The following is a 19141-nucleotide window of genomic DNA, read 5'->3' as shown; positions in this document are numbered from 1 at the left end:
GAGGACATAGGAAGACAGGGGATAGAGGATGATATGGGTACAGAGAGGGACACCAGGAGGACACTAAAGGTACAAGGGGGCCACAGGAGCACACAAGAGGTGGGTCTATCAGAGGAAGAGGTGGAACAGTGGGGAAGGCAGGAGGACACACAGCACAGGAACTTGTATGTTCATAGAAATAGAAGACATCCTCTGAAAATAAGCCCTAGCTCATCTTTTAGAGCAAAAATTAATATAAAACACTGTCTTATTTTCGGGGAAACACGGTAGCTAGCAGAACACTGCAATCAAATGTATAATATCAGCAAGACAGCATCCAAAAGAACAGCCAAGTCTTAAAGAGACTCTGCATGTTAAAAAAGTAAATTTAGACTCGCTTCAGTCATGTGAAGCAGTACAACCCCTGCTAAAACGCCGCAATTCCGCGGCAAAACGAGGGGTTTATACCCCCAAATCCCCTCTCCTACCTCCGGGGAGCACTTCCTGATGAGGCAGAGCTTATGGCTGTAGCTCTGCCTCTCAGCACGTCAATCCCTGCTAATCGCCGCCTCTCCCCGCCTCTCTAATTCTGCCTTCATAGAGAGGGGTGGGGGAGAGGTGGAGATCCGCCGCTGATAGACGCGCATGGAGGCGGAGCTGCAGCTGATAGCTCTGCCTCCATGGGCAGCAAAATCCACGACCAAGAAAGTTGTGGATTTTGCAGGGGGGATTTGGGGGGTATAAACCCCTCGTTTTGCTGCGGGATATCAGCGTTTTAGCAGGGGTTATACTGCTTCACATGACTGCATGTTAAAAAAGTTAATTTTGACTCGCTTCAGAGTCTCTTTAATTTAACAGTAAAATCACTTGCACAACAGCACTGGAGCTGTCTCTCAGTACAGTCACACAACTGTAAAAATGTAAATGGGCCACCGCATTATATAGAAAAGGGGTTGGCCCAAGCTCCACCATTCTGATTGGTTGCTAGGGCCTCTGCTGGAGGCTCTGTGGTTGGCCCACATGTGAATATCCTTAGTTACTCGTAAGTACTGGAAATTACGACTCGTAATTGAAACTTCGAGTACTTTCCGAGTCATTTTCGAGTACACTCATAATCCCCAATCGTGATTATGGCCGATTACGATTCATCGATTTTGATTCGAAGTCACGTTTTTCAGCTGAAAATTACAGCAAGTCGTAATTTCAATCTCATAATGAGCACCTTTAAGGCCTTTAGACATACAGTGGTGTGAAAAACTATTTGCCCCCTTCCTGATTTCTTTTTCTTTTGCATGTTTGTCACACTTAAATGTTTCTGCTCATCAAAAACCGTTAACTATTAGTCAAAGATAACATAATTGAACACAAAATGCAGTTTTAAATGATGGTTTTTATGATTTAGTGAGAAAAAAAACTCCAAATCTACATGGCCCTGTGTGAAAAAGTGATTGCCCCCCTTGTTAAAAAATAACTTAACTGTGGTTTATCACACCTGAGTTCAATTTCTGTAGTCACCCGCAGACCAGATTACTGCCACACCTGTTTCAATCAAGAAATCACTTCAATAGGAGGTATCTGACACAGAAAGTAGTCCAAAAGCACCTCAAAAGCTAGACATCATGCCAAGATCCAAAGAAATTCAGGAACTAATGAGAACAAAAGTACTGTAATTGAGATCTATCAGTCTGGTAAAGGTTATAAAGCCTTTTCTAAAGCTTTGGGACTCCAGCGAACCACAGTGAGAGTCATTATCCACAAATGGCAAAAACATGGAACAGTGATGAACCTTCCCAGGAGTGGCCGGCCGACCAAAATTACCCAAGAACGCGGAAAAAACGCATCCGAAAGGCCACACAAGACCCCAGGACAACATCTAAAGAACTGCAGGCCTCACTTGCCTCAATTAAGGTCAGTGTTCATGACTGCACCATGAGAAAGAGACTGGGCAAAAACGGCCTGCATGGCAGATATCCAAGGCGCAAACCACTTTTAAGCAAAAAGAACATTAAGACTCGTCTCAATTTTGCTAAAAAAACATCTCAATGATTGCCAAGACTTTTGGGAAAATACTTTGTGGACCGACAAGACAAAAGTTGAATTTTTTGGAAGGTGCGTGTCCCATTACATCTGGCGTAGAAGTACCACAGCATTTCAGCAAAAGAACATCATACCAACAGTAAAATATGGTGGTGGTAGTGTGATGGTCTGGGGTTGTTTTGCTGCTTCAGGACCTGGAAGGCTTGCTGTGATAGATGGAACCATGAATTCTACTGTCTATCAAAAAATCCTGAAGGAGAATGTCCAGCCATCTGAAGCGATCTTGGGTGCTGCAGCAGGACAATGACCCAAAACACACCAACAAATCCACCTCTGAATGGCTGAAGAAAAACAAAATGAAGACTTTGGAGTGGCCTAGTCAAAGTCCTGACCTGAATCCTATTGAGATGTTGTGGCATGACCTTAAAAAGGTGGTTCATGCTAGAAAACCCTCAAATAAAGCTGAATTACAACAATTCTACAAAGATGAGTGGGCCAAAATTCCTCCAGAGCGCTGTAAAAGACTCGTTGCAAGTTATCGCAAACGCTTGATTTCAGTTATTGCTGCTAAGGGTGGCCCAACCAGTTATTAGGTTCAGGGGGCAATTTCTTTTTCACACAAGGCCATGTAGGTTTTGAGTTTTTTTTCTCACTAAATAATAAAAACCATCATTTAACCACTTTACCCCCAGCGGTACGAATTTCTCCGCCCCTTTTTTCCCTCCTAAAAAACCAGGGACGGAGAAATCCGTACCTTCCGCGCTACCGCCGCTGTCCGTGCTCCCGCCGCTCGTGCGCGCGCACCCGCCGCTCGTGCACGCCGCCGCCCGCTCGCCCGGAGATCAATGAACGGGAAAATCCATTCCCGTTCGTTGATCTAGCCCCCGCAATGATCTGCGGCTTCTTTCAGAAACAGCGAGATCATTGTGCGTCTCCCAGCCTCCTACTGCTTCCTGTAAGCGTCCTTCCGGACGCTTACAGGTCGCATGTAAACAAACACTCTGTGGCCATCTTGTGGCCAAATAGTAAACTACACCCTAAAAGCATTTTACATATACAAACATTACATTTACACAATAAATTAACTCATTACCTCCCACACTCCCCAATTTTTATTTATTTTTTTGTAATTTAAAAAAAAAAAAAATACAATAAAAAAAAAAAACATAAATAGTTACCTTAGGGACTGAACTTTTTAAATATTTATGTCAAGAGGGTATAACACTGTTACTTTATAAACTGCGGGCTTGTAATTAGGGATGGATGCAAAACTGAAAAAAATGCACCTTTATTTCCAAATAAAATATTGTCGCCAAACATTGTGATAGGGACATAATTTAAATGGTTTTATAACCGGGACAAATGGGTTAATACATTTCATGGGTTTTAATTACAGTAGCATGCTTTATTTAAAAACTATAATGGCCGAAAACTGAAAAATAATAATTTTTTCCCACATTTTTTCCTATTTCCCCATTAAAACACATTTAGAATAAAATAATTCTTGGCATAATGTCCCACCTAAAGAAAGCCTAATTGGTGGCAAAAAAAACAAGATATAGTTCATTTCATTGGGATAAGTAATAATAAAGTTATAGACGAATGAATGGAAGGAGCGCTGAAAGGTGAAAATTGCTCTGGTGGTCAGGGGGTAAAACCCCTCAGTGGTGAAGTGGTTAAAACTGCATTTTGTGTTCAATTATGTTATCTTTGACTAATAGTTAACGGTTTTTAATGAGCAGAAACATTTAAGTGTGAGAAACATGCAAAAGAATAAGAAATCAGGAAGGGGGCAAATAGTTATTCACACCACTGTAACACGATCATCATGATAAATGACAGGGACACTTCCACTCTCAAACAATACAAATACGTTCACATCAAAGAGGTATCATGCAATGGCATTTTGAACTTGAATGGTATTAATATTATTTATTTTATTTTTTTTAATTTAGTCAGCAGCTAGGAATAATTTTATATCCAACACCTGAACTTTCTATTATATTTTATGCAAGTGTCTAAATCGGGAGCAAGGAGTTCAGTGGATTAAGAAGGAGAGACTTCCAGCTTTCTTGAAGAGCGACTGCTATTTTGAATACAGGTACCATAAATAGCTTCTACTGCATCTACAATATCTTTTTTCGTTGGAACAGTTTAAATACAGTAGCTACTGTATATAGGTACTTTACTAGTTTTGTAAAGCAGCAATTCTCAACAAGGCTACAAGAGACATCTCTGGGGGGCTACTCCATAATGACAGATCACTGACTCGCTAATCCAGGTCTTTTAAGGTTAGGCATCGGGGGAGGGGGGGGAGGAGTTAGCATTATTAATTGGGAGACAGTTAGGGTTTGGCATTGGTGGTGGGGGCGGTTAGGGTTAGGCATCAGCAGGAAGGTGGTTAGGGTTAGGCATTGGTGGGGGGAGTGGTTAGGGTCTGGCATTAAAGGGGGGTGATTAGGGTTAGGCATCAGCAGGGAGGTGGTTAGAGTTAGGCATCGGTGGGGGGGGGAGTGGTTAGGGTCTGGCATTAGAGGGGGGTGATTAGGGTTAGGCATCAGCAGGAAGGTGGTTAGGGTTAGGCATTGGTGGGGGGAGTGGTTAGGGTCTGGCATTAAAGGGGGGTGATTAGGGTTAGGCACCATCAGGGAGGTGGTTAGCGTTAGGCATTGGTGGGGAGGCGATTAGGGTTTAGCATTGAAGGGTATGATTAAGTTTAGACATTGGACGGGGGTGATTAGGGTAAGCATTAGCAGGGGTGAAGGGAGGGGGGACACCAAGAGCCCAATAGTGTGATATTGTATAGATGATAATTAATAATGAGTAATATAACAATTTAATACTCACAAACCAGGGTTACCATTAGGCAACCACTGTGAAGGCAGGTGGGGAGATTAACCTGACCCCACTCAGGATTAAAAGTCGCTCTCTGTAGATGGGAAGAAGATGGGTACAACCCTCCACCAAGGGTGGACTTAGCAAAATGTAGAAGCTTTCCAGAGGCGCCAATAGAATAAAAGTCACTTAAACGAGCTTAAAACCGATGGGGCAGTGGTGGGCCTATCCCATCCATGCAGACAAAGCAAACAAAGGAAGGACTGTGGCATCAACAGTCAAACAACAATTTATTTATACTCCACAGTAAAAATAGGCAACGCGTTTCACGGGCTCAATCCCGCTTCATCAGGCCAATCAAAAAGGAGCATACAGCTTAACAGCATCAAAACCACACTGAGCACCTCAGAGGCGCTCAGTGTGGTTTTGATGCTGTTAAGCTGTATGCTCCTTTTTGATTGGCCTGATGAAGCGGGATTGAGCCCGTGAAACGCGTTGCCTATTTTTACTGTGGAGTATAAATAAATTGTTGTTTGACTGTTGATGCCACAGTCCTTCCTTTGTTTGCTTTGTCTGCATGGATGGGATAGGCCCACCACTGCCCCATCGGTTTTAAGCTCGTTTAAGTGACTTTTATTCTATTGGCGCCTCTGGAAAGCTTCTACATATTAGCAGGGGTGGTTAGGGTTAGGCATCAGCGAGGGGGTGATTAAGGTAAGCATTGGCGGGGGGATTAGGGTTAGGCATCGGGGGGTTTAAGGTTAGGCATTGGACGGGGTGATTAGGGTAAGCATTGGCGAGGGGTGGTTAGGGTTAGGCATCAGCGAGGAGGTAAGCATTGACAGGGGTTAGGGTTAGGCATCGAGGGGGAGGGGTTAAGGTTAGGCATTGGATGGGGGTGATTATGGTAAGCATTGGCAGGGGGTGGTTAGGGTTAGGCATCAGCGAGGAGGTAAGCATTGACAGGGGTTAGGGTTAGGCATCGAGGGGGAGGGGTTAAGGTTAGGCATTGGACCAGGGTGATTATGGTAAGCATTGGCAGGGGGTGGTTAGGGTTAGGCATCAGCGAGGGAGTGATTCGTGTAAGCATTGGCGGGAGGGTTAGGATTCGAGGGCGGTGTTTAGGGTTAGGCATCAGCGATGGGGTGATTAGGGTAAGCATCGGTGGGGAGGATTAGGGTTAGGCATCTGGGGGGGGGGGTTAAGGTTAGGCATTGGAGGGGGTAGTTAGTGTTAGGCATCAATGGGGTGTTTTAAGGTTAGGCATTGGACGGGGGGTAGGGTAAGCATTGGCAAGGGTGTTTAGGGTTAGGCATCAGCGATGGGGTGATTAGGATAAGCATCAGTGGGGAGGATTAGGGTTAGGCATCCGGGGGGTTTAAGGTTAGGCATTGGTAGGGTAAGCATTGGCAGGGGTGATTAGGGTTAGGCATCAGCGAGGGGGTGATTAGGGTAAGCATTGGTGGGGGGTTAGGGTTAGGCATCAGCAAGGGAGTGGTTAGGGTTAGGCATGGGGGGGGGGGGGTAGGTTGAGGCATCCAGTGAGGGAGGGCTCTGTGTGGGATTAGGGTTAGGTTTAGCTGTAGTAAAATCTCGGTATCATTTTATCAGAACTAGCACTGCATAAAAAGTAGGATATAGGTCAATTTACTAATATTCACATTTTTGGATGCCCTTTTTGCATGTAAGCAAAAAAAGATGGCCCAAAGACAGCACTACTCAAATGCTATGAAAAATAGCAATTGTTGCATTCTAATTAAATTACATGCAGCATACCAACTTGCATGAAAACCCCTACAATTATAAAAACTATTTAAAAGGTCCCATAAAACTTGATGCTGCCAATCAGGCACTATAAGAAAACTGGGTGTTTGAGTTTTTTGACCTATGAATTGTATTGCATTTGCACTATGTGTATGTGAATGAATCCTATGAGCACTGTCACTATCTATGAGCACAGGTTCAGGGCATATAGGGATCTGTACTGGCCCCCCCCCCCCCCCCCCCCCCACCGCCACCACACCTTCCTGCATGCACCCAACTGCACAAGGATAAAGAGAATGTCATAACAATGCTCATTTGTTGGGTTTCCATTTTGCAACATTTGTTTGAGTTTTTTTCTGAAATAGTCATGCTATCCTTCTTTATTAGATAAAATTATGTAGTACAGCAAAGAAAAAGGGGAAAACAGTAGAATACAAACAACAAAACAAACTAACAAAGACACAAACAAAAAACCTCACAAAACAAATCAAACATAGGAAAGCAAAACGCAAAAAACAAAATCACCTGTGTTGGCAAACCTTTTGGCCCAATCCTTAAGGTGGCCACTAACTGTCCAATTTCTAGCGAAAAATTGTTCGAGCGATCAGAAATTCTGATCAAATTGGTTGTAAATAATCTCCCTTGATGGGCACAATCGATTACAAACGATTACAAAAATAGTTATCTGATTGGATTTTCACCAAACTATATATCCATTCATCATGACTCATTCATCCAGTGGCTCACAAACAGGTCATTAACATCCAATACCCAATCGCACAAGACGATATAAGGTTTGCTTTATTTCATTTATTAATCCTAGTTCTAATTCCTCCTTCCTACCTAATACATCTTCACTAACAGTCTTGATCTTTACCAGTAGTCAACCTCTTCCCCTGGGCTTACTTTTTAATTTGTTATTTAACTTGCTGTTTTAAGGAAGGCATCCCACAAGGCTTTTTGGTTTTGGATTTTTGGAGGATAGGGATTTTCTATCTCCTCTACATCCAGCTCCTCAAAAAAGTCACACATCCTCATTATCCATTCCTCTATACTTAAATGATTAGATTCTTTACAATGTTTGGCAATGATCTGCCTTGCCACTAAGGTGCTTATTTCCTCAAACAGGGGCCTTCCCAATTCTGGACCTGAACCTGAACTTCCCTGTTGAAAACTCAAAGATGGCTGATAACGGTGATATTGTAAGATATCCTAATTTTTTTCCCTAAAGCCGCATCTACACGCGTAGATGCGACCGCGATGCTCCTTATCAATCGAGCCGCTGATGCGGCTCGATTGATAAGATCCGACAGGACGGATCTTTCTTCCGCCGATTCCCTGCTCGCTCCCCGCTAGGGGACAATGGCAGGGAATCGAGCGGAAGATAAGCGGCGCGGGGACGAGCGGGAATCGAGCGGGTATTGATGCCGGCGCACGCGCGGCGGGCACGAGGAAGAGGCGATCCGGCGGCTAATCGAGCCGCCGGATCGCTGCAATGTCCCATTGTGTAGATGGGGCTTAAAACTTTCTATATATCCCCAGATTTATGATTGGGCTGCTCCACGAGATGTGGGTGTCTGACCCATCTGCATGGCCAGTTTGGCCACATCTCCAACAATTCTTTGATATTATATTGGTCATTTTTGCCTTACGTTTGGGAGTTAAATGCCATCTAGAAACTAACTTATATTGAATTAGCTGTAAATTGCTGGGAATTTCCATATATTTTGCAATATCTGGGACCATTTTTCCTCTCCTAGTTGTATTCCCGGATCCAGTTCCCATCTTCAACAAAGGGAAGATGCCAGCAACTGAAGAGGTTGGTATATAATAGAGAGCAGGCCCCCAGGTTTTTTTTTTGTTTCTTTTTCTAGATCATTCAGATCCAGTCTTAAAGGACTTTCGAAAGTAGGGGGATTAAACAGATTTTAGTCACCTGGGGCCTCTTTCAGCCCCTAGCAGCCGTCTCAGTCCCTTGCCGCAGCCCCAGTCCTCCGCGTTGTTCCGCTGGCCGCCGGTAAAGATCACGACCCCGCCGGCAGGTTGGCTCTTCTACACTTGCGAAGGCAATTGTGCCCAAGCATCCACATCCTCTGGTACGTACTGCACCTGCACACAACTACTGCGCTACTAGGGGCTGGAAGAAGCTCCAGGTGAGTAAAATCTGTTTAGTATTACTCGCATCGGAAGTCCTTTAAGCCTTTGTTTTTTCTTTCTAAATTAGTGATATGGCTTGCAATTTCCACCAAGTATTGTCCTAAACAGGTTCTTCCAACAAACTTATTTGCCCATTTTTTGTTAGCTTTCAAATGTACGATACGTGGGTAGATTTTAACGTTTTTCCCTCCTTTGGGATTAGTGATATATAGGGCTTGATTCACTAACCGGCACTAAGCCAGTTAGTGTGCCTTATCACTTAGTGGGCACAAACTACAGCGCTAACCTTATCTGAGGTTAGTGTGCCTTATCTGAGGTTAGTGTGCCTTATCTGAGGTTAGTGTGCCTTATCTGCAGTTTGCGATGTAGCTTTGTCCATCTTTTAGTGTGCACAAAGCTACTTAAAGGTCCGTACACACGTCGGACTGGAGGCAACGACGGGTCCGTCATTGCCTCCCGCTGGGTGGGCGTTCCAACGACAGTCCGGCGTGTGTACGCACTGTCGGCGGACTGATACGGCTGTTTCTGAGCGATCCGCCGGGCGGCCGTATCAGTCCGCCGACAGTGCGTACACTCGCCGGACTGTCGTTGGAACGCCCACCCAGCGGGAGGCAACGACGGACCCGTCGTTGCCTCCAGTCCGGCGTATGTATGGACCTTAAGGCACACTAACTCAGATAAGGCACACTAACCGGCTTAGCGCCGGAAAACTCTTTTTTACTCCGCGCTAACACTTAGTGCCAGTTAGTGAAACAAGCCCATAGGCTTTTTTTTTTTTTTTTCAGAAAAGGTGTGTTCTTTTATCTTAGAGTTCACCAGCGAACAAAAATAGGTTGCAAGCTCTGCAGAGAAATATTGTTAGAATTCTATCGTGAGACCATAATGCACTGGTGATTCCTTTTTAGGTGATTTATTCACTGCTTCCTTATTTTTTTTCTGAAATAGGGCATCTAATATTTTTCTATTTTCTCTGCTGATTCTCGGTAGGGTTTGTGGGTTTTGCTTCTGGTGATTGTTTAAGTTATATAGGTCAGAGAAATAACAGGTAAAGATATCCTCATTCTTCTTTTGATCATGTTGTGGGTTCGCCTCTGATTTTCTCTACAAAATGATGCGGTTTTTGTTTCTTTACTTGATCTGCAAGGACTTTCCATGATTTATTTATTCCACCTTTAAAACAATTTTTCTTAAAAAAAAAATAATATATAAGGTATACAGTATATATATATATATTTGCAGGCACATTTTTCATTACAGTTTTGATTTAGCTCACATCTTATTGTTGCTAAGGATTTTTGATGTTCTATTGTTGGTTTAAGTTGTGCTGTCTTTGGGGAATCTTTTTTTCCCCTTTTCTTGCAACATTATTAAGTATATATTTTCACACTAACCATAGGAATAATGATGGTTTGTGCAAATTTGCAAAAATATGTTCTCAACGGGTTACAATTTTGCTTAGAATTTGCACTCCTTCGTAGTTTCACCTATAATTTTTGCATTTCACTTTCCTTAATGCTCAGTAGACTTTTTTTTTACAAATTATCAAAAAAAGAAAAAGTTAATGCATTACGTGAATATAATTTTGCATAATATTCAGTATTAAGATGCCCTAAATCTGGAATTCCGACATTCAACTCAAATTGTGAAATTCGGAATTCCATTCAATTTGTGCACTCATGCCTAACAATTACAACTTACAACTACTGCACCAATAAAGAGCCAGGGGGTTGCTGTGACCGACACCTCTGCATCTCCTGTTGATACAGCAGAGGACAGCTGGGTTGAAGAGCTAGTCTTGGTTTTTGCTGCTCCCCCTAGAGGCAGCACCAGCGATTTCTGTTCACTTGTGTGCATTCATATAAGCTAAACATTCTTTCTTGTGATGCTGTCTGAGGATATTGTGCTCTGAGGGTGTTCTAATTGTGTCTGAGTAATTAATCATCCTTCATTTTCCAGGGAAACCTTTACTAGCATTTATATGTATTGGTTTCTATTTCCGTCACATCTAAGCTCTTAAAGGGAACTTGAGGTGAGAGGTATATGGGGGCTGCCATATTTATTTACTTTTAAACAATACCAGTTGCCTGGCTGTCCTGCTAATCCTCTGCCTCCAATACATTTAGCCATAGACCCTGAACAAGCATGGTGATCAGATGTTTCTGACTGAACTCTGACTGGATCAGCTGCATGCTTGTTTCTGTTGTGATTCTGGTGTGAACACTGGCTTTAAGAAAGGGATGCAGATTTTAATGGAGTTGAGAAACACTACTGTAGTCTGCACACCTTATTAAGTGTCATCCCACGTACAGCAAGTCTTATCCCGTTTCCATCTATAACACAATTCACATCCATTCACTACATACTCTAAGTCTCATGTACTTTATCCATGACAACCAGGCGTAAAAGCTTTCATTATTTAAAATACTTTTAAACCATAACTCTTTACCTCTCTCCCATTTATTGCTCCCTGATGTACTTTTACAGTGGACTTACAAAGGCATGCTTCAGGTTACCATAGTAACGACAGATTTATTTTCGTTGTGAACTGTGGGATAAAGGTTTATAACGCTAAAAGTTCAAAACACCCCTTGAACTAATAGCTTTTCAGAGTCCAGGACTGAGGATGTATGTTTCATGAAAGTGATGCTGATGCATCACTGATGCTAACTCTTAAAAATAGTTTAAAGGGACCCTGAAGTGAGAGTTATATGGAGGCTGACATATTTATTTCCTTCTAAACAACCAGTTGCCTGGCAGCCTTGCTGATCTCTTTGGCTGCAGTGGTGTCTGAATCGCACCAGACACAAGCATGCAGATAATCTTGTCAAATCTAACAATAATGACAAAAACACCTGATCTGCTGAAACTGGTATTGCTTAAATGGAAATAAATATGGCAGTCTCCATATCCCTCTGGCTTCAGTTGCCCTTTAAGGGGAACCTGAACTGAGAAGAATATGGTGGCGGCCATATTTATTTCCAGTTAAACAATACCAATTGCCTGACTGTACTGCTGATCTCTTTGACTGTATTTATGTCTGATTCACACACCTGAAACAAACATGCAGCTAGTCAGACTTCAGTCAGAAAAATCTGATCTGCATGCTTGTTCAGGGGCTACGGCTAAAAGTATTAGAGGCACAGGATCAGCAGGGCAGCAAGGCAATGTGCATTATTTAAAGGAAATGAAAATGGCAGCCTCCATATTCCTCTCACTTCAGGTGTCCAATGCTATGATAGATATCCATATTAGATAAATCATTTTGTTATTTTGTGTAATTAAATAATCATCTTTCCAATTCTGTTTGAAGCCAGCTATGAATGTTAACAATATGCCCAGAAACTCAGTTAGCATTTTTCCCCTCAGTCATAAAATCAATACTCTTTTGGTGTACTCTCAAGCAACAAGTGCCCAGTATATCTCCAGTAAGGCCAGTATCACATTGGCCTTAATGAGGCACTCCAGTGAAAATAATGTAATAAAAAAAGTGCTTCATTTTTACAATAATTATGTATAAATGATTTAGTCAGTGTTTGCCCATTGTAAAATCTTTTAAATCCTTGATTTACAGTCTGACATTTATCACATGGTGACATTTTTACTGCTGGCAAGTGATGTAGCTGCTGCTTGCTTTTTTGTCAGTTGGAAACAGCTGTAAACAGCTATTTCCCACAATGCAATGAGGTTAACAGACAGGAAACTGCCAATACCATTGTCCTCACAGTTTCCTGTGGGAGGAGTTTCACCACAATATCAGCCATACAGAGCCCCCTGATGATCTGTTTGAGAAAAGGAATAGATTTCTCATGTAAAAGGGGGTATCAGCTACTGATTGGGATAAAGTTCAATTCTTGGTCACGGTTTCTCTTTAAAAATGGCCTGTTTAACGGCACTGAGTTCCTAACAGAAGTGAAGAGACCCTATGTTAATCAATAGGATGCATTTCCTTTGTTCCATTACAATGGATCTATTTGGGCTGTTCCGCCAAATGGACTGGTATTTTGGCGATTTTTCTGAATTGACCACGCGCTAACGGAATGGAGAGTCACACATGGAAAACTGACGCCTTTTAAAAGCTGATCTGTTCTACAGATCAGTCTTTATGTGGATCCGTTTTTCATCCATGCAAGTGTGAACCGGGCCTAACACCCCTGTCTTCAGTGCTGAGATGACACACATTTCTGAGGTTCACATACCTTGGTCTGAGAATCTACATTCTACAAAAACTCCCCTCGTTGCCTACAGCAACAAACTACTGTCATTTTCCTAGTAGAACTCTGGATGAATTGTGAAACCTTGCTGTGGAGAGTAGTGGTGGTGGTCACCTTCCTTGCAGTGTGACAGAGGAGAGGTTCCCTCTCAACTCTTGGTCAGTTCCTCATTAATCAATTATCTGTTTTTTTTCCTTGTTTTCAGACTTGCTAAGCTGATGTCTCAGGTAAAAGTAAGTGACACGGGAGTGAGTTTACAGCTAGATCCTCAGTTTCAGCCCTGGACTCACAAACTGGAAGTTGTGCCTTCTCCTTCCCCAGAGACTGAGAATGAGGAGGTTATGAAGAAATTTTTTGTTACACTTGGCCAGGTAATAACCTTACTAATATTACTATTAACAAACAAAGCAGCCTCTAAACCATAACATTTTCACCACTATGCTTCACAGTTTGTACATATTAGGTTTTTATGTTTTGAATTGCTGGTTATTGGCTTCTGCCAAAAAATGTCTTCTGATATTGTGGCCATCATCTGTTCAGAGCACGTTGTTCCAGAAGTCCTCTTAGGTACTGGTGAGCAAACTTTAGCTTTGCCTTAAGCTTTTTTGGGGGGATGGCAACGGTATCCTCGTGGTACGCCTCTTATAGCTCTAACTTTGCAGTTTCTTTCTATGGTAGAGTGAGGCAATGGTAGACTAACAATGGTCATTGAGAAGTTAATAATTCAAAGTTAGCATGAGGGGGGGGGGGGGGGGGTGGCGGTACACAGTAAGGTTAGTTGAAAAGAGTGTTACCATTATTGTAAATGTATACAGTGCTGACATCTTCTGTATACAGTAGTTTTGTTGCTAAATGTTCCTTAGTCCCCTTTTTTTCACAGGAGGTTGAACTGCAAATTTCAGCATCCCAGCTCCTGACTTTGGCAGTTTGTTGACACTGGTTTCCATGGTGCCACTATTTTACAATTCTAGTTCTGGCATTGATGGGGCAGATCAGAAAGTAGCGCTTAAAGAATATTTCCCTGGTGTCCTCCGATCCCCCTCCACACCGAGACCAAGCACATGAGCAAGCATCTGTTTCGACATGAAAAGGGGACTTAAGAAATTTTATTGACATAAGTACTGTATACAGAAGATGTCAGCACTGTATAAATTTACAATAAAGGTAATACCCTTCTTTGGAAGGGGTGACACCCACCTGGCAGAAGTGGGTAGGTGGGCCACCATCATTCCTCCCTCCCTCTCTATGGGCCCCCTCCTGTGTCCCCTTGCAGAGCTGACACAGCGGTGCATTTTTGTGTAAATCTCTCACCTGTCCATGCGACGCATCTATTCTTCTCGGCAGCCTGTTCCTCTCTACTTCCTGTTTCCCTACGCGTCATGCAGGGAAACAGGATGTAGAGAAGAGCCAGCTTCTGAGAAGCATGGACACATCATATGGACAGGTAAGAGATTTACAAAAATGCACCTCTGCACTAGCTCTGCAAATGGACACAGGAGGGGGCCCATGGAGACTAAGGGAGGAATGATGTTGCCCCTCCCCCCCCACACACACACACACACACTTCAGTCAGGCAAGTGCCTCCCCTTCCAAGCCCTGAGGGGGGGGGGCAGCAGCAAGAAAAAAATTGGCTTCAGGTGGAAAATAGTGTAGATTCCTCCCTGTATATAACAGTTACAGTACAATAGTTAGCGCTGAACAGCAAGGGATAGGGAACAATTAACAATGATATGAGGTATAGATCCTTTTTCTCTTGAATTGTAGATGGAAGTGCTGGTATGTGACCATGTTCTGGTTTCATAAGGCAGATCTGTAATAGATCAATTTGCCAGGTTACACCTGGAAACAGCTATATGCCGGATAAATAGCCCTATATTATTAATTTGGGGCAGCACGGTGGCATAGTGGTTAGTGCTCTTGCCTTGCAACGCTGGGTTCCTGGTTCGAATCCCAGCCAGGTCAACATTTGCAAGGAGTTTGTATGTTCTCCCCGTGTCTGTGTGGGTTTCCTCCGGTCACTCTGGTTTCCTCCCACATTCCAAAAACATACAGATAGGTTAATTGGTCCTAGACTATGATACATGCACTACATGATACATGCATAAACATATGACAAAGGTAGGGACTAGATTGTGAGCCCCTCTGAGGGACAGTTAGTGACAAGACAATATACTCTGTACAGCGCTGCGTAATATGTCGGCACTATACAAAATAAATGGGATACAGTTGGGGACATCAAACTTGGAGAAGGACTTAGGAGTACTCATTGACAACAAGTTAAATAATCGTACTCAATGCCAAGCAGCTGCAGCTAAAGCTAACAAAATTTTGGGATGCATTAAAAGGGAAATAAAAACTCGAGATGCTAGCATAATATTGCCCCTGTTTAACTCTCTAGTAAGGCCACATCTGGAATATGGAATTCAGTTCTGGGCACCACATTACAAAAAAGATATTGCAGTTTTAGAGCAGGTGCAGAGACGAGCAACAAAATTGATGCGTGGGATGGAAGGTCTCACTTATCGAGAAAGGTTAGATAAACTGGGTTTATTTAGTCTAGAGAAAAGACGCCTTAGAGGGGATCTAATTAACATGTATAAATACATCAGAGGGCAATATAATACCTTGGCGGATGAGCTTTTTGTCCCTAGGCCTTCTCAAAGGACTAGAGGACATGATCTGCGCATGGAGGAAAAATGTTTTAGCCATTTATTTAGGAAAGGGTTCTTTACAGTAAGAGTGATTAAGATGTGGAATGCATTGCCACAGGAAGTCGTTATGGCAAACTCTATACCTGCATTTAAAGGGGGCTTAGATGCTTTCCTTGCATTGAAAGACATCCATGGCTACAATTACTAGGTAATGCCTAATGATGTTGATCCAGGGATTTTATCTGATTGCCATCTGGAGTCGGGAAGGAATTTTTCCCTTTAGGGGCTAATTGGACCATGCCTTGTAAGGGTTTTTTTGCCTTCCTCTGGATCAACAGGGATATGTGAGGGAGCAGGCTGGTGTTGTACTTTATACTGGTTGAACTCGATGGACGTATGTCTTTTTTCAACCAAAATAACTATGTAACTATGTAACTATATAAATACTTAAATAAATAAATAAATATATTTATACTGTGTCTCTGCTATAAACTCACAGATCTGGAAGCTCAGTTGGCCGCTGGACCATACAGGAATGATTTGAATTCCTTTCACTATCTTAAAATGACACATAAACGTGTGTGAGGAAAGAGTGACGACATATGATTACCTTCTGTGTGAGCAGATTGCTATTTTCTCACATCCCAGAGTCATTATTACAATAGTGGAAAATGATAATGTTCCCCAGGAGAGCAGCTGGCTTAAGATCTCTATTTTTTCCCAGGCCTCTTACACCCAGACGAAAGAATGGTTCACAACAGCCAAGCAAAGCGAGCTCACTGCAACCACTGATTCGTCTGCCTGGTCTCTCCCCGATGAACCAGCACATGGCAGCTCTCCACCAGTCAATGGGAATAACAGGAGTCTAGGTAAGTGATAAATGCATCCATGACTATTCCCAGGAATGCTAAAAGTTTTAAGGGTTGCTTTTAATTTAGCAGGTTTAACTTCAGTTTCGGTGTAGGTTGAGTAGAGATCGCATTCTCTCTTTTCTAGGTTTGCACAAAGCGTCTTCTTCAGTCTGACTTCAGGTTGAAGTCATAAAATGACCGGAACTCAAAATCCTACAAAAGCCCCCAATGTGAACTTGTAGCGGAAAAAAAATACTTAAAGAGTACCTGAGATGAAGTAAAAGAAGAAATGTATACATACATGGGGCTTCCTCCATCGTCTTTCAGGCTCATCGGTCCCTCACCATCCTCCTCTGTCACCTGGATCCTCCACTATGGGTACCGGTTATCCAGCCAGTTGGCATAATCCTGCCAAGCGCGCTCCCATATCTCGCTCCTGGGAAGCTTTCTACGCCAGCAACTCTCCCAGCAACGGGTGCGTGATAGGGGGGCACGTGGCTGAGCCGCACATGTGCACTACACCCCAACTGGCTGGATTAGCGGAACCCATGGGGGAGGATCCAGGTGGCGGAGGAGGAGGGCAAGGGACTGATTAGCCTGAAGGGCAGCTGGAGGAAGCCCCAGGTATGCATACATTTCTTCTTTTACTTCATCTCAGGTTTAATTTAAAAATTAATATTCAGCTTAGTAAAACATATCATGTTGGATATCTTTTTGTGGCTGCTCTCCATTCTTTGTACAAGCCATATTGCACCTGCATGAGTATGGTCTGCACTTGCTCAGTAGCGCTCCCATGCGTGGACTATACTTGCGCTGTTTCTCGGCATCCACTCACGCGTTTTCAAGCCAAGAATCAACTGGAAAAGGATGGGTGGACTCTCAAAATAGCGTGAGACCTATATCTGTCACCTAAACTACGTACATGGACTGATCTATGCAGACAAGATAGCATCCATGCTGCATCTTGAATAAGTGCCAGACTTGGGAAAGGACTTTATCTTCATGGAGTGATTGATTCACTGGGGACTTTTGGCTGAATTGATAATTTGGCTGCCTTTGTCAACTTATCCTGCATTTCTGAATAAAGTGTACTGATTTCAGGCATTGATAATTTGAAGTGCTGGTTGTCTTTGGAATTACTGCAAGCGTGCCTATAGATGCTCTGTCTGGCTGACCACTGCACTTATCAGTGATCTTCTGAGTGTGCATCTACATCCTCGTATACATTAGATAAACCATGACCTAGATACATGAGAACGATTATAGATGCACTCTAACTTTCTTTTTCTTTATGAAGTTGTGCAGAGTGCTTCCAGTATTCCAAGTTCAAGTCACCCTCATCCTTTGTCTGCATCATCCAAGAATACACAAAATGCTCAAGAGGGAGAGGAGTATCCTGTATCTATTGCTGCTTCCCCCGTCCCAAGTCCTCTAAGACTGTACGTTGAACAAAAACTAGAGCAATCGCCTAGTGAAGAACAAGAGATAAAAGCCAAAACATATATTCTGGACTCAGATGTTCCCGTCTTCTCCACAATGGAGGACTTTACATTTTATTATATTGACCAGGTTATGAAGTCTACACTGTCCAAGATGAATGGACAGGAGACGGAGAAAAGCACAGATGAGATTGATGTTTTCCAACTGTCAGAAGTGGCAATTCGGCCAGTGCGGACCTCAAGAGCTACTTCCACAACCTCTGAATCCACCATCGAGGAAGAGATTGAAGTCTCTGAAACGGACAGCGATGAGGTGGACGAGCTGGACTCCTCCCAGAATAAGCCGGGATCTGCTCGTATCCACAGCCGAAAAGACTTCGAAAAGTTTAAATCTTTCATCAAAGGGACGTCTGGTGAGAAACTCTTCTGGTTGTGGATGGACATTGAAAGACTAAAAGCCATGACTGAAATGAAAAGAAAGCACAGGTACATAGTGTATCTAGTCTATCTAGTATTTGGCTATTAAAGGATTTTGTATGTACCGTACTTAAAAATTCACTTATTTTTGCAGAGAAATTAAAGAGGCATCATAGTAACATATAATAGAATGTAGTAGATTATTCAGGGTACCCAATTTTACATTAATTATCCTGGTTTCACCATCAGAAACACTTCTTATAGCAACGGTATATATTGCTTATGTACTCCACTCTCCTAGTGATGTTACAATTTAGGCTATTTAGCTATGTGAAAGTATTCTCCCAGAGGATTCTGGGAGACCAGGTATTGTTCCTACTGACCTCTATTGGCTTCAGAACTAGGAGTAAACAACAGAAGGCACCTGACAGAACTAAAGATTTTGCCACCTGTGATAAATTTCAAAATGTAAATCAATGAGGAAACATTTTACAATGGCCAAACACTGACTAAATAATTTATAAAGTAGTATTATTAAAAATAAGCAATTGTATTCATTACATTATTTTTAGTACAGTTCTTCTTTAAAGGAATCTGTCATTGAGAACCAATCAAAAAAGTGTTATAAAGCTACTGGTACTCTAGAGTGGAGGTTTCATTTTCTTGGGATTAGTTCAGTGCAGTGGCTTCCTCAACTATGTCTCTGTCTGGAAAAACTTCACACACTCTGTCTACCAAATGTCAGAGCTCAATGCTATTCGTAGAAACCTTCTCCTTAGCGCTAAAACATGTATGGGCAG

General features: G+C 42.7%; 1 protein-coding gene across 4 annotated transcripts in view; it reads left to right on the top strand.

Moving 5' to 3' along the window:
* RGS22 (regulator of G protein signaling 22) overlaps window positions 1-19141 on the top strand; it is a 157828-nt gene that overhangs the window by 46695 nt on the left and 91992 nt on the right. For 3 of the 4 annotated variants that reach the window (XM_068237725.1, XM_068237724.1, XM_068237727.1), the window contains 4 exons: window positions 4032-4117; window positions 13189-13354; window positions 16359-16503; window positions 17783-18410. In XM_068237725.1, the coding sequence (XP_068093826.1) occupies window positions 4032-4117; window positions 13189-13354; window positions 16359-16503; window positions 17783-18410 (1025 nt within the window). Of the gene's footprint in view, window positions 1-4031; window positions 4118-7781; window positions 7818-8375; window positions 8435-13188; window positions 13355-16358; window positions 16504-17782; window positions 18411-19141 lie in introns of those variants that run through there. The other variant, XM_068237726.1, reaches the window with a different exon arrangement.

The sequence above is a fragment of the Hyperolius riggenbachi genome, chromosome 5 (assembly GCF_040937935.1).
Source record: "Hyperolius riggenbachi isolate aHypRig1 chromosome 5, aHypRig1.pri, whole genome shotgun sequence".
NCBI lineage: Eukaryota > Metazoa > Chordata > Amphibia > Anura > Hyperoliidae > Hyperolius > Hyperolius riggenbachi.
This window is presented reverse-complemented; position numbering and strand designations above follow the sequence as displayed.